General features: G+C 37.8%; 1 protein-coding gene across 1 annotated transcript in view; it reads left to right on the plus strand.

The window, feature by feature from the left end:
- tenm2a (teneurin transmembrane protein 2a) overlaps positions 1-17231 on the plus strand; it is a gene marked incomplete at its 5' end in the record, with an annotated part of 338434 nt that overhangs the window by 223492 nt on the left and 97711 nt on the right. The window contains one exon of the mRNA XM_079839762.1: positions 15225-15462. Within this exon, the coding sequence (XP_079695888.1) occupies positions 15225-15462 (238 nt within the window). The remainder of the gene's footprint in view (positions 1-15224; positions 15463-17231) is intronic.

Here is a 17231-nt window from a genome sequence, read left to right on the forward strand (position 1 = left end):
GTTTTCACTCTTTGATAAATAAGCTGATGTGCAATGTATATTATGAGAAATTTTTTTTTTTGTTGTTGTTGTTTTTACCTTTGCAGCTAGTTGAAATAAAGTAAGATAGTTGAAATACTAAAGTTAGTTAATCTAAAATTGAACTAAATATAAGTGAAAGCTAATTAGAAATATTAAAATACAAATGACAAATGCACAGAACAAAAAAAAACTGAAAATATATCAATAAAAGCAAATTTAGAATATTACTGAATACTATAGTAGTACATAATATTAAAATAACACTATATAAACAATCCATACGAACATAGGTTTGCTTTAGCAATTTGATGTGTAAAATGGATCAGGCTTGTAAAAATTCTATTTCATGTGTTCCATTTTCCTGCCTGTGTGAATGCTCTATAACATAAAAGAGATGGGGTTTATTGTTTGTTATTTTGTCATGTTGTGCCTGATTAGGAATTATAGTGTAAGTTGTTGTCCCTAAAATGGTAATTGTATGATAGGAATATGTTCTATTTATGACTAGTGAAGCTCAAGGTGAAAACAAATGGATATGATATCTAACAGCTTTGGTTTCCTACAAGGGCATTAAATATGAAGCACTGATTTATGTTATGGTGACTTATTAGACTTTCTCAGGTTGTGTAGAACCTCACTATGCATCACTATATCACAGCTCAGACTGAACAGAATGTGTGTCTGAGTCGTCCTAGTACAGCTGCTCCTATTCAGAGTAATTAATGCTCCGTACGCTCCACAGTCCTCCAAACTTTGCCCCGCGTCCAAATCTGCAATCCAGGGGATATATTTAGCGGAGAGGAGGCAAAAAAAGTTGTTAATGTAATTTCTGATGGAATATAATCTATTGTTAATGGCATTAGCCTCTCCTTTGATCTGCTATAAATCTTTATTACGTCTGATCAGGGGCCCAAGTTCAGGAGCAACGCGATTATAAACCTTTTAAAATGACATTACATCATGCCTCTAATTGGTTTACTGTTTGCTGCAGCAACATCAATCATTTGCAGACTAACCACGCTGTAAATAAATTCACTCCAACACTGCCAGCACCACGGCTCTAGAACGACGCACCAGAAGGATTATGGATAAGAAAAGATCAAAAATTCGAGAGGGGAAATCATAGTGTCTCTCGGTGCAGACAAGGTGACCACTAATAGTTTTATTGGGCCTGTTAGTATTCTCGCTTTTTCTTCTGAGCTGCCATCAAATTTGCATTTGCTGAAAAGAAACACTTTTTTTTCCCCCGTCAGAATCTAATCTGTGATTAGTATTGTTAATATGTTACCATCTACACAACAGAACAGCTACAATAACGATGATGATAATGGTGGTAATAATAGTATTAACTATCAGTTGTTGTGTTCTTTCATCAATTTAGTACTATATTAAATTATTGAACATAGATGCCCTAATCAAGCTGTATAGATGAAAATATCTGTGTAGTTCTAAATTCTAATCAGCTAATGTGAGAGAAAACTTTTCTGCTTTGACGAATGCCGTTCATTGCGTTTGAGATGCAGTGTTTTTTTATCACTTTTCGAAAAAGAACTACTTTGAATATTAAAGGCTTGCAAATCATTATTCTTATTTCATATTCTTTGCAAGTTTGTCATATAGTTTGCATTTCCTTGATCTGATGACACATGCAGCTGAGAGGAGTTTCAAAGCTTGCAATTAGCCTGAAAATAAAGCACTAAATAATTGGCTTATTATCATGTTGCCTTGAGCTTATATTTTGTGTACAAGTCTGAGAATATTGTTTCAGCAAGTGAGTGTGTGTGTGTTTTACATCTTGCTGTGTTGGACTGAGATTGGAAATGTGTGTTTGCGTGAGACCAAGTCCAATTAAATGTCCTGCCATCTTGTTGAGGGTGATTGCTGTGCAGGAATTGAAATGTCTGGCCAGTTACCCAACATACCGAGGCTGAGAGACATTATAAAAAGGAAGAGTGCCCTGAGTAGATGTTTTTGATCCTGTTGTGTGTGTCTGAGTGTTTTTATTACTGGTTAGTTTTGTATTTAAATGCATAAAAGCTTCAGAATTAGAGATAGTGGAGTGTATATATATATATATTTCTGCTTAATTTATTGTGGGTCTGTGCTCCAGTGGGCGACGTGCACAGCTGGATTGTGTCTCTGGCAGTGGGTAGCGCTGACACCGGTGGCATGCACACGGTGCCACAGTCATTACTTGAGCTATTGCAGCTGTCAGCGAGGCTCTGTGACTGACTGTGTTAAAGAGAGCTCTATAGCAATCTGATGAAATGTCTCCTTTTCTAACATGAATGTTAAGTAAAATTGAAGATTTGGAAACACTTTGCTTTAGACATACACTACCCTTCAGATATTTGGAGTCGGTAAGAATTGTTCAATTTAAAGTGGCAGACAACAAACAAAAACATTTATTTAACCTGATTTGCAAAGCGATTGTAAATCACTTGACCAAAAGAAACATATTGCAACCACAATTTGACCCAATCTTTGTAAACTGAATGTAATTGGATATGATTGGTTCGTGCGATAAATCCCGCCTCTTGCTCACCGATCGCCCTGAATGAAGATAATGATGCCGTTAATGGAAATACTAATGAAAAAGTAAGTAAACAACACAGCCATTTAGATATCACCGCTTTATGTCATCAAACTTGAAATGACCTGAAAACATGATGACTGTGGGGTTTTTAGTGAGCAAACAGCTTTTAATCGTGTCTGTGTACAGTGTAGCCTACATGTACACCCTTGATGATGACTGATGAAAATAAGTTGACTATTAAAAAGATAACTGTGTAAAAATACAAACTTTTTATACTACTAATACTACTAATGAAATGTATACTTGGTTTTAATAAATAGAACATAAGATAAAGATACAATATTTGGTACTGCATTTGGTCTCTCTTTTTTATGTAATGTTTATTTAACCAGGAAAATGAAGTGTAACAGGGACATAACATTTACATTTGATCTATATAAAAAATGTGCCTCCCCATTTTTAAACACAAGCACACCGGAGGCAAGCGTAAGGAAGGAACAGTGGTGAACTGGCGACAGGGAAATGGGCGGCCAAGGCTCATTGATGCACGTGGAGAGCGAAGGCTGGCCGGTGTCGTCCGATCAAACAGAAGAGCTACTGTAGCTCAAATTGCTCAAGAAGTTAATGCTGGTTCTGATAGAAAGGTGTCAAAATACACAGTGCATCACAGTGTATCAAAGCTGCAGACCAGTCAGGGTGCCCATGCTGACCCCTGTCTACCACCGTAAGCGCCAACAGTGGGGGCACGTTAGCATCAGAACTGGACCACAGACCAATGGAAGAAGGTGGCCTGGTCTGATGAATCATCACGTGGATGGCTGGGTGCGGGTTCGTCGCTTACCTAGGGAACACATGGCACTAGGATGCACATAGAAGAAGGCAAGCCGGCGGAGGCAGTGTGATGCTTTGGGCAATGTTCTGCTGGGAAACCTTGGGTCCTGCCATCCATGTGGATGTTACTTTGACACGTTGTTGCAGACCATGTACACCCTTTCATGGAAACGGTATTCCCTGGTAGCTGTGACCTCTTTCAGCAGGATAATGTGTCCTGTCACAAAACAAAAATGGTTCAGGAGTGGTTTGAGGAGCACAACAACAAGTTTGAGGTGTTGACTTGGACTCAAAATTCCCCAGATCTAAATCCATTTAAGCATCTGTGGGATGTGCTGAACAAACAAGTCTGATCCATGGAGGCTCTACCTCGCGACTTACAGGACTTGAAGCATCTGCTGCTAACATCTTGGTGCCAGATACCACAGCACACCTTCAGGGGTCTAGTGGAGTCCATGCCTCGACGGGTCAGGGCTGTTTTGGCAGGGAAAAAAGGGCTGCCAATACAATAGTACAAACATGCTATTATAAAAACAATAATTACATTTAGAAAAAAACAATTATGAAACAGCATACCCTTAATTACCGGTGTAAAAAAGGAAGAAAATTAGCTTTTAAATGTGAGTGTCGAGTCTAAATAGCTTCCACAGTTTCCTCAAAATGATCACTCAAATGAACAAGTGTTTTTTTGTTTATTCAAACAAACTGAATTACTAAATGAATTGACTTCTCTTTGGAACACAACAGTACATTTCATGCTAATACATAATCAACAACTAAACTGAATAAATAATAATAAAACGTATGCAACAACACGTCCTTAATTACCACTGCAAAATAGAATAAAATTAGCTTTTAATAGGCACTGTCAAGTCTACTCTAAATTGTTTCCACATTTTCCTCCAACATTATCACTCAAGTAAACGTTTTTAACATGTTCATTGAATGTAGTAAATCCCTCAAATGAATCCTAGTGCAATCTCTTATCCTTCAAAAAGACACTTACTGATACCTGCTCCCTCAGAATGATGGGACAGCAGCTGGTCTGGAGGTCATGCTGTTGAACTCATGATGTACATTCTGAGAGGAGATTTAATTAAAACACAGCTTGGTCGGTGGTAACAGAAGTAAATGCAAGCTCTGTGCTGGGCGAAAGCGAAACATTTCCCTCACATTCAGTCTCTTTGGCCCAATCCCCTCCTGTAATGAGCAATAATAACAGTCTGAGAAGAGTCATCAAATCAGCCTGAAAATAAACAGGCTTTTGAAACCTCACTCTAAAACCCTCCCACACACAAACATCCACGGCCCTCTGTTCTGAATACAAAGGTTTAAATACACTAATATAAAAAAAGAAAGAAATTATGCAACAGCACGTCCTTAATTACTTCTAAAAAAACAGCACAACATTAGCTTTAAGTGGGCATTCAGTCCAAACTAAATTGTTTCAACAGGATTTCTTCAAAACACATGGTGATTAAAAATTCATCGCATTAGGATCTACGGCTGATTTCAGTGGCAGAAGTATGTGACTTTAGAAGCTGCTAAAAATAGCCAGCCGGCACTCTCCATTTATAATAAATGGATAGAGACGCAAACACTACCACTCTGTACTATCTCTTTCTCTCACACACACATTCACACACACCGTGGCTCTTTCCAGGAGCTCGCTTTGGAAAGACACCTAATGCCACAAATCAGCTTCATTGTTTTTCAAATATATGGGCCATAAATCTACAGACTTTGTTCTTTTTTGGCAACATGTGTGGAATTTGGTCAAATGTTTTTAAGCATAGTAAAATGTGTTACTGTAGGATACTCTTTCATAAATTATTGTATTCACAATATACAATGACTTAATACTTTCAACAGTAGATTGATGAATGGAAGTATTATAATGTGTGTGTATATATAAATATATATATATATATATATATATATATATATATATATATATATATATATATATATATATATATATATATATATATATATATATATATATATATATATATATATATATATATATATAACAAAGCTATTATGAATACCTCTTATAATTAATTTTATTTACACTACCTTTAAAAATGTTTAGCTTTGTTTGCAAATATATTAAGCAATGATGCATTAAACTGATCAAAAGTGGAAAGACACTTTGGTAACACTTTAGAATAATGGTCATTAGTTAACATTAGTTGACTACATTAGTTAGCATGAACTAATAATGAACTGCACTTATAAAGCATTTATTAATCTTTGTTAATGTTAATTTCAACATTTACTAATGCATTATTAAAATCTTGCTAACATTAGTTAATGCACTGTGAACAAACCATGAACATCTGTATTTATATTAACTAACATTAACAAAGATGAACAAATATAGTAACAAATGTACTGCTCATGGTTAGTTCATGTTAGTTAATACATTAACTAATGTTAACTAATTAACATTATTCTAAAGTGTTACCGACACTTTTTTTTAGCTTTGCAATAAATTACACTTCAAAATATAGACCTAGTAAAAAATACGTAAAAAAAAGTATTTCAGAATAGTACTGTTTTTTCACAATATTACTGGATTAAAGCGGAATGGATTCTGATTGGCTGTCATGGAAAAATTGTCCTTACAGTGATTTCAACAATATTGTTTCTCTGTGCCGTTATCGTTGTATTTGTGGTGTGGACTCTGCTGTTCTTTTGTATTTAGAAAGATGTTTAGAACTATATCTTTCTAATTATCGTTATTGTTATCGTCCTTGGTATAAACCAAGCGGCAACCTCCCCCAGTTTCTCTTTAAGCCAATATGAAAGTGACTTAAACTGCAATTCATCGACAGGCTCCAGAAGGGAGCAGATTTTCATTGAGCCCCATGTTAAAATGCCCAACTTTACAGCAGAAAAACACATGTTTACAGCCTGGAACAAATTGTGGTTTTGGTCTATACAGCTAATTTTGTCCTTCATGACAATGGTGAGGGAGGTGATTTTTTTTATTGCTCATTCGTTTACATTATATAAAGCCTTAAAATTCTGCATAATTAAGGGCGTGGCAACTTTGAGTGACAGGTGGATTGCTGTTTGTCTGCTGTCTGTTAATCATCGCATTACCTCAGCTCCAGCCACGTCCCGCCTCTTTGCCCATTTTCTGTTATCCGGGAGTGACGCGTGGTGACGCGCTGCCAAGATGGCAACGGCCAGCTCGACCCTACTTTACGCTTCAAAACTGCTCTTCAGAATCCAATGGGTGACGTTACGGACACTACGTCCATATTCTTTACAGTCTATGGTATAAAAAGACCTTTTAAAAGACTTTTTTAGACCAGCGGTTGCGCTTGTGAGAGCCTCCGAAAGAAAGCAGAAGTCCTGACGTCCTGCTACTGCTCCTCTTGGCTGTGGCTGTGGCTGCTGAGCGGGCATCCTTGCTGAGCATCCGACACTTGTGTTGTTGAACCACAAAAAATATCAATAAACATTTTTACTGAGGCTGGGCCTGGAAAACAAACATGGTGGCTTTCTGTTCCCACTGCCAGTGGGCCTCCGGAGCTCTACTGTGAAACTAATGCAGTGTACTGAAAGCCTATTCCATCCTGCTCAGCGCCTCCGCTTCGCTCTGCCCAGCACAGGCACAGTCCCAGAAAGAGCAGGGGGTGGGTTTAAGTGCTAACCTCAGGCACGCTGGACTATGTGTGGGGATCTGCTTTTAGTAAGAGCGAGCTGAACCATGTAGGTTTGGATCTGTGTCAAACTTGATAACCTCCACGCTGCGCTATTGAGACTGGTTTTCAGTGTTTTCACACACACATAGTCCATAGTGCTTGCATGTACTTGAGTTGTAGATTTGTTTCCAGTGTGCTCTCTTTGCCTGAGCAAATTTGAGTATATTGGTACGCATCCTATCTGACTGTGAGTATACTGTCAGATCACATTATTGTGTGCGAGTACAAATTTAATGTGTGTTTTGTGCATTTGGAAGGAAAATGCCTACTATCTGTCTTCCTTTATAAATTATGTATCTATTGATGTTTTGTTATTCTATTTACTAGGAGTTGCTATTAATAATGTTGTCATATCAGATTTTTGCTGGAATGTTGAGTCCAGAAATAGCAAACTTTAAATACGGTTGCAGTGTTCAAAATGACTGTTCATATGGCAGTTATGTAAACCCAGGGTTTTCAAACTGGGGTCTCCCAGGGGCCCCCAAATGAGTAACATGGGTTAGTGGAAAATTCTAGAGAAAAACTAAAATAGATTTAAATTTTTTTTTTTTTTAAATGATCACATTAAAATAAGTAAATACATGAATTAGATAAATAAATGGATAAAACATGATTAAAATAAAAAATGATCAGTTATTAATCTATTATATAGGTTAAAGTAGAATAAATAAGTAATACATTTAACAGTACTATACTGAGTATATATATATATATACTCAGTATATATATATATATATATATATATATATATATATATATATATATATATATATATATATATATATATATATATATATATATATAATTATAATGTAACTTATATATGATATTAATGTTTCAGAGTATACATTTGGTGTTTATAAAAGATACATACCTTTTAAATCCGTTAGCCATCCCATTGTAAATCCGTTAGCAGTCTAGTTAATTTCAATGACAGTTGCTCGGCTGGTTCAGGATATGAGAATTATGTGATTTGAAATGTGATCTTTGCTAATGGGTTTTAAGTTCTGCTGCCAGGAAGTCTTGAGCCATAAATGAGCCATTAATGCCATTTGACTAATCACTTCATATAGTTTTATATTGTGCATTTGTCATGTGGTTATATTCACCGATCAGGCATAACATTATGACCGGTGAAGTGAATAACACTGATTATCTCTTCATCGCGGCACCTGTTAGTGGGTGGGATATATTAGGCCGCAAGTGACATTTTGTTTTCAAAGTTGATGTGTTAGAAGCAGGAAAAATGGGCAAGTGTAAGGATTTGAGTGGGTTTGACAAGGACCAAATTGTGATGGCTAGACAACTGGGTCAGAGCATCTCCAAAACTGCAGCTCTTGTGGGGTGTTCCTGGTCTGTAGTGGTCAGTATCAATATCAAAAGTGGCCCAAGGAAGGAACAGTGGTGTACCGGCGATGTTACTTTGACACGTACCACCTACCTAAGCATTGTTGCAGACCATGTACATGGAAACGGTATTCCCTGGTGGCGATTGGTTTGAGGAGTTTGAGGTATTGACTTGGCCTCCAAATTGCCCAGATCTCAATCCAATCAAGCATCTGTGGGATGTGCTGAACAAACAGGACATTACAGGACTTAAAGGATCTGCTGCTAACATATTGGTGCCAGATACCACAACACACTTTCAGGGGTCTAGTGGAGTCCATGCCTCGATGGGTCAGGGCTGTTTTGGCAGCAAAAGGGTGACCAACACAATATTAGGAAGGTGGTCATAATGCCTGATCGGTGTATGTATCTTTCTGTATTTTTTATGATTTAAATATAAAATAATAAATTACATCCATTTCACAGCTCTCTAAAAAACTACTATTAAAACTATTATGAAAATAACCTAAAAAGAAAAATTCAAAAAATAATATTCCATCTGAATATACAGCTTCTTTCGAATGACTATCATGGAAAAAGATGTTTTTTGGAGTCAGATGATGTACTTCCGTCATTTATCTGCGAGGCTAACTGGATCCTGCTAACCAGCCAAACCTTGACCTTTTGCTTGTAAAATGTATGTAAAACCCTTTCTGGGTGATTATGTGCTGAAATGACCTTCATCTTCCATTTTATTGCTGTCGTGTACAGCATACAGAAAGCAGGTAGCTGTATTTGGTGGGCCTAGAGCTGGGGTGTATAATATATATTGCGTCTAGCCTCACTGTAATCTGACTAGAGTTGAATCTTAGCACTCTCATTGGCGAGAGAAAACCATCGTGTTATCAGTGAAAATGGTGGGGGGGGGGTTGTAACGGGATATAAGATTAGGAGGTCTCAGTGGCTGTTTCCTAATTAAACACTTTTATTTATTCACAAGTGTTTCCCAGAGAAATCACACTCTCTTTTACCTCCTGTGGTCCAGGGCCTCTCTCCGATCTCCCTTTATCATCCCAAATTGACGTTTATGTTCTCACTCCTATTGTTTCCTGAGGTTTCTGCCACTTATGTCCAGCGGTTTATTTCACTTTGTGTTGGTGTCTGTGAGCTGTTGTTGGTTTAACTGTAGCCAAACAGAGGAATTGGGCTTTAGCTTTATCCTTGAATGTGTCCTTGGTACATGACTGACTGACTTGTGCAGACATTTCAGTTGTATTGTTAAGCATCTGAGCAAAAGTATACGGTCTCATTTTTAATATGGTTTCTAGAATAATTGATGTGCAGAAAGTCAATCTGTTTGTAATAGGAATCAATTAGTTTTGTAAAACATTCATGGACAAAGAACCTCGATTATCCTCTAAAGTAAACCTTCAATTGGTCATTCCTAAAATAAGTGTATAAATCTGTCAGCGTCCAACAGTAAAGGAGACATCGAGAGTGAAAAGGACAGCGATTACTGTGCGCTGCGGGTGTGAATTTTTACCCTCACACACACACAGAGCCTCTACGCAGCCATTTCATAGTCGACGCGGGATAAAAGTTGATGATGCGTGCAGAGGTTTACGAATGAAGAATGCTTCTTCATGAATATGAAAACAACCTTTTCATCAGTCTGGGAAGGGCTGACGGGGGAGCCTACAGCGTTTCGCCTCGACCACAAGTGACTTTAGCATTTGTTGTTTTTTTTGCAATGGGCAAACAAATTCTTTTCTCTTTTTTCTTCTTTTTTTAAGCTAGTTGTGCAGCTAAAATCACAAAGGAAATTGTGAAGAACGACTGAATATGCTGTTATTTAACCTTGAATATTTGAAGCGGTGGAAAAAAACAATGGACAGACAGAAGCAGGGGCTCAATTCAGCTTGTGCATCTGTGATTCATAAAAATGTCCTCTTGACAACTTGGAGTGGTTTGACCCCTAATTTGCCTTGTTGCTTGTTTAGTAGCGCTGTTGTCATAGTAAACAATAAAATGAGCATACTCGATACATTGACTGGCATTTATCTAAGTTGACTAAGAGTTACAGATGTTGGATACGACATGTGAACAGTTCTGTTGTGTACACTACCATTCAAAAGTTTGGCGTCAGTAAGATCTCTTTTTTTGGAAGTAAATTAATACTTGTATACAGCAAAGACAAAGAATCGTGAAAACGTGTATCTCAGTTTTCACAAAAATATTAAGCAGCACTGTTTTCAACATTCATATCACAGTAATAAATTAAATTTTTAAATATATTAAACATTTAAATTGTAATATTTTACAATGTTGCTGTTTTTACTGTATTTTTGATCAAATTAAAGGTGAACTATGTAGGATTTTTGCAGTAAAATATCCAGAAACCACTAGGCCAGTGTTATATATTTTGTTCAGTTGAGTACTTAGAATATCCCAAATGTTTTAAACTATTTGTAAATCGTGAGAAAATTGCTCTTTTAACCAAGGAACCGGGACGTGTGAGCTATGCGTATGAGGGAGTCGCCTGTCGATTGCGTCATATCTGCATCACCCTCGGTCTCCGGTTTTATTCAGTGAAACACTTTACTCTCATTGCATTGTGAACAAGTGTCATAGCAGCCGCCGAGCGAACGTCATAACTTCCTTTTCAACACACTCAGATATATCTAATACGATAAACAGAGTTGGGTTACCTCAGACTCATGACTGGAAAAGAGGAAGTAGCGCCGGCAACCGTGTCATAATAAAAGTCCCGCCAGCGACTATGCCATAATAACAGTCCCGCTCTTCAATCGCTCCTGCGGCCTTGCTCAGCTCCACAACACTCGCTCCTGCTCTACTTCAGACTACAGTAATGTTAATAATCGCATCCATGAACATGATTTCTGCCCGAGTCCTATCCTGACTGTTTTCCACCGGCTGTGAGGTGAAGACCACATGTCCCGAGATTCTGCGCTCAAACGTGCCGTCATCAAACTACGCCTTTGTTTTGAACAGGCGACCTCTAGTGGACGGAAAAGTTACATAGTGTAGCTTTAATACAGCCTCAGTGGGCATAATTTTTCAAAAGTATAAAAAATATCAAACCGACCACAAACTTTTGAACGGTAGTGTATGTGTAAAATATTCATATGTAGTTACTCCCCAAGTTAATTATTTTGCTGTCCTTAAACGTTTGTACTAATGCATATTTATGTGTGTGTGTGTGTGTGTGTGTGTGTGTGTGTGTGTGTGTGTGTGTGTGTGTGTGTGTGTGTGTGTGTGTGTGTGTGTGTGTGTGTGTGTGTGTGTGTGTGTGTGTGTGAGTGTGTGTGTGTACACATCCTCAGGAGAGTGTTTGAGTGTGTATTGGCAGATGCTAAATGTCTCTCTCAGGTTAAGGGGTCACCCCCCTCCCTCCACATTGAACATCTGTACACTGCCCTCCCTTACCCTGCACCTGGGCCCAAAATCAGGCCACGTCTCCCACATTCACTGTTATAGCAGCATGCTGACGAGGACTTTTACCATCATCATGCCTCTAGAGAAGAGGAGGCATTCATCTTGTGACCTCAGACAGCCATGCATAGTGTTACAAACAAACGCACCCTTAAACAGTAGTTAACAATGTCCAGACCTATTTCCAGCACACCATATAGAGCTAATGAGAGACAGGAGCTAAACTTTATTCCCCCTTAGCGCTGCAGAATCACTTTTATAGTTATATTCTGCAGACCTGGGATGAACGGAATATAGGAGAGAGTGGGGTAAGATGTGTCAGTGAGTCACTCCCTTAATCTAGAAAGTACAAATTTTGACGTTACGATAAAAGTGTGTTTTGTATGATTTATTTTTTTTTTTTTCATGGTTGTCCATGTCAGAATAAGTTTTCTATGTGGCAGGTGCATTTTATGTCAAAGCAAATTTATTCAACTCTAAAAATACATATTATACCTGTTGCTGAGCTGCCAGTGTATAAAATCTGTCAAACTATTTGACCATGAATATTAAGCGGCAACTATCATAACCTAAAATGCAGGAAATACTATTTAATTTTTTTTCTTTAATATTCAGAATATTTTAATGCCTGAATATTTAGTTAGTTAGTTTGTTAGTTGATAAATACTAATTGTTTAAGTTGATCTGAAGTATTATTATTAGTAGTAGTAATAGTAGTAGTACTACTACTACTTGATTTATATAATTTCTCTCATTTTTTTCTCTTTATTATCTTATTTATCATTGCTTAGATCCACTTAAAAGGACGTTTCACTCAAAAATGACAATATTATCATAATTAACATAATTTACATAACTTACTGACTTTCTTTCCTTTGTAGAGCACAATATATGTTATGCAATGTTTCAATTCTTTGTTTGTTTTCCTCCAAAAACTGAAACAACACTGGACTATTTGACATTCACTGTATGGCATTTTTTCCATCTTCTTTTGAGACATTTTTGACAATATATTTTACCCATTAGCACTCACTGATCACAGATCTGAGTTTGGGTCATCAGAGCGTGTCACCCCTAGATAGAGCCACAGGGCCTCTGAGCTCAGATCAGCCCTGCATGATCTTTAGACAGGGGGTCAGACCCCATCACCCACCCCACTGTGCCTGAGCACCAGGATCACTCCCAATTCCCAGCACTCAGGGATCGGCTTTACGCTTATTCCATGTTTGATCCAGCTCTGTTGCTATTGTAATACAGCGAGAAACAGCAGATTACATGGCCAGGCCAGCACTGATCCACTCTATTCACACACACACGCGCGCGCGCACGCACGCACACACTGGACGTTCCGTTTGTCTATACACTTCATGAATTTAATCCCCCACATATACACGTCCTTCTCTCGTAGTCCTTGGCACATGTACGTTCTCGTATTTAAAAAGAGAAGAAAGGGATAAGAGGAGAGAGAACACAAGAGGCTTTTTTACTAACGCAGATTTAAACGGGGGTCAAGCAAACAGAAAACACAAAAGTCTTTGGCTACATCATTAATGAATAGGAGCTTGCTACAAATCTCTTTTCTGTGTACACAATAAGAAATGAATCTCATTGCATAGCTAAAGGGCATTCTATTTAAATTTGAGAGTGAGCAATTATATTTATTAATTATTGTGTTCAAAATTAAACCCAGGGCCTGGAAAGTTTTTTAACTATTTGCAAAATGGTTTACCATTTTTTTTAGCGACAGTTATTTAGAGGCAATTTTTTATAAAGCTTATAGAAACAGTGATGGTCTAATTCTAGTTGGTAAATCATATTTGTATTAATTTGCATTACAATATGTACATATGTACTTTTATTTGTATGCCTAAAATGTCGAAAACGACATGAATCACATAAATGCATATTTTCAATTAAAAATGGACATATTTTAGCAAAAAAATTTAGCTGAGTAGTTTGCGTCACCGGATGTTACTGCTGGTCGTTTAACTTCTATCACAAAACAATTCACATGTATTAAATGTTTTGCTTACCTCACTTTCTTTCAACGTTAAACTGACGCTTTGCACCGGAATTTGCGCTCTGCTTCTGTGACCGGTAAACTCTGCCTACTTCGATTTGATTGGCTATCTCAATCATTTTGATATTGATGTCAAATTAGACCGTTGAGGCAGACCAGACTAAAAATGTAACTTTTAAGCCTTTTTGTCATCCTAACAACAACATACAGAGCGCTGTGTAATGGAGTGCTGGAGAGCAGTGCAAAAATTGGAAATATTGAAATTTGTCCCCCTCAATGTCTATGGTGGTTATGGAGGAAGAAAAGTACCATGATACTTTGATTACCATATTAAAATACCATGGTATTACCATCCGGTACCAGCCACAGCACTTTTAGTAAGCCTGCGAGGCTAGGCCTGATTCATGTATTATTTTAGCCCATCTGCTCATACTGATCAGACTCCTGACAGCCATAGACAAGGGATCAGGCCATGCAGCTCGCTTTCAGGCAACTGTCATGGATCAACAAGCATGAGATGGGCAAGCTGAGGAAAGGGAAATGGTTTTGGGTGCTGGTGGGAAGAAAACTTGGATTGGGAGGTTCATCTTTATTGCACTACTCCGTGTTTCATGGGAAAGCATTATTAAGAGCATGTTTGATGCTTCTTGTCTGGCCGCCTCCTCCTCCCCGCTCTATCTTTCGGTTTCCTCTGATAGACAAGAGTTATAAATGTAATATGATAGAGAGAGATTTGTTTTCTTTTTGTTTTAAAATTACATGCTAGACGATTTCCAAGCACCACAGGTTACCTCTTACAAAGCAGCCCTGAAGTGAAGAGCCAGCCGTGTCCAGGTACAAAGTGTTTCACGGTAAAAGAGTCAAAGCCGGTGCTTCCTGCAGATTCATGCACCGAATTCAGGATGCATTAAGGATTACACTGAGCCAAACAATGTCAATTAATGCTGCTTCATGAGGTACAAAAACGCAGCATCCAGCAACGCTGGCACAGCTTAAAAAGTGAAGACAGGAGTTTCCTGTCTGACAAGTGTCTTAACAAGCTGGGTGGTTGAGTGTTTTAGGGGCTTCCTGCCGCCTCGGAACGTCTGCATGTGCATTTGGAAGGAAAGAATAACAACACAAACAGCTTTGGCAGGCTGTCATCACCGAGAGCGTCCTTTCGTCCCTGATTTGATGTTTATTCTGATTGCACTTCACCCTCACAGTGCTGTTATTCTGTTTGCATTTCCTGCATCGCTTAACACAGTTTTTGACAATGCCAATTGATAATTGATTGACAGACTGATAAAAGGATTTTGCAATCATTTTTTTTCCCCAGGAGCTCCAAACCATCACAGCCAGTCCACCCTGCGGCCGCCCATCCCTCCACCGCACAACCACCAGACGCTGTCACACCACCAGTCCTCTGCCAACTCCCTCAACCGCAACACGCTGAGTGGCCGACGCAACCCCATCCACGTCCCTCCGTCCGCCCCGGGCGACGGGCCCACCACGCCCGAGTCAGTGCAGCTGCAGGACAGCTGGGTACTCAACAGCAACGTCCCATTGGAGACCAGGTCAGTGGCTACTTTTTGCACAAAACAAATCTGTATAAACAAGAAATGAACAATGATTAACTTACAATCAACAGCAACGTCCCATTGAAGACCAGGTCAATGGCAACTTTTTGCATGAAACAAAACGGTATGATTAACTTACAATCAACTGTCACGTCCCATTGAAGACCAGGTCAGCGGCCACTTTTTGCACAAAACAAATCTGCATGAACAAGAAATGAACAATGATTAACTTACATTTTAGACACAATATAAGTATCTTTTTTTTTTTATAAATTATTTTATATCATCACTGTTAAAAGTTTCCTGTCTGATTGGAGAACCAGATGTATCTGTTTTGTTTTATAAATGGAAATAAATGACAGTTTTGCATTCAGGAAACTTCACTGTCACACAGACATTTCCTGCAGAAAATTGCCTTTAAATAGCAGGTTATATCCTAATTCTGACAAAACAATCTCTTTCTTCCCCCAGGGTGCAAGATTATTGAGTACGATGTGACAGAAATCCTGTCTCAATCCAAAGAAATGTTTTTTATTAAAAATCTAGGAGTGTTATTAGTTGGATGGAAGCAATTTAAGTATTTTGACAGGCTAATCATTGTAAATTATATATTTGTTTTTACCTATTTCTGCAATTAATTTTGTAATATTCTAGTAAATAGGTTAATATTTTATTATTTTCAAATATAGAAACTAATTTGAAAACAATACCTAGTTCTTCATTTATTGATGGATATTGTAAAATGATAAGATAAAATATATATATATATATATATATATATATATATATATATATATATATATATATATATATATATATATATATATATATATATATATATATATATATATATATATATATATATATATATATATATATATATATATATATATATATGTATAACAATACATCGGCTTGTCCTTATATGTAGGGGGCATGGCCTGAAACCTGAACACACACCACAATATAAGGACCTCATAATGTTGGTCAAACCAGTACACACATACAAATACGCGTTGGGTTTCTGTGTTTGTAACCTTGTGTGCAACTTTATGAATGTTAACTGTCTTTTTTTTTAATCAATTTAATTTCTCCTGGCTGAATAAAATAGCCAATTCTTTCACAAAATTTAAACTTTTGAATGGTAGTGCATATCAGAGCTAGTCTTTTTTTAACATATTTCTCTTTATTTCTGTCCTTAGAGAATATATAGTATTATTATTGTGTGACTTTCATGCTTAGTAAGTTTTCAAACAAACATACAGAACTGTGTGCTTACAGATCACACACATACACTGTATTATGCATGCACAGCTTTTATGGTATTAGCATTCATAGTTCCCTCAAATACAAATGCTCTGTCTCTCATGCATACACACTCACCCCTGTGGCTCAGCTTTCCCCCATTCACACACACACACACACACACACACACACACACACACACACACACACACACACACACATACACACACACACACACACACACACACACACACACACACACACGTGCACACACATCTCTCTCTTTCTCCGTTCTCTTTCTGTCTCTCTCTTTCTCTGTATGTTTCTCCTGCTGGGCAGAGGGTCACCTCCTCTGTTTCCAGATCAGAGCGGTAGCATGCCTGCATGCACTATTCATGAGGCTTGGCTGCATGTTTAATTCACCAGGACAGGTCTCAGGCCTGTTGGAAGTGCAGGTTCCTGACTGGCTGTAATTAAAGCAGAGCTGTCCTGTATGTCAGCATGGGCCATCCAACATCCAA

Source organism: Gobio gobio (genome assembly GCF_949357685.1).
Source record: "Gobio gobio genome assembly, chromosome: 16".
Taxonomy (NCBI): Eukaryota; Metazoa; Chordata; class Actinopteri; order Cypriniformes; family Gobionidae; genus Gobio; species Gobio gobio.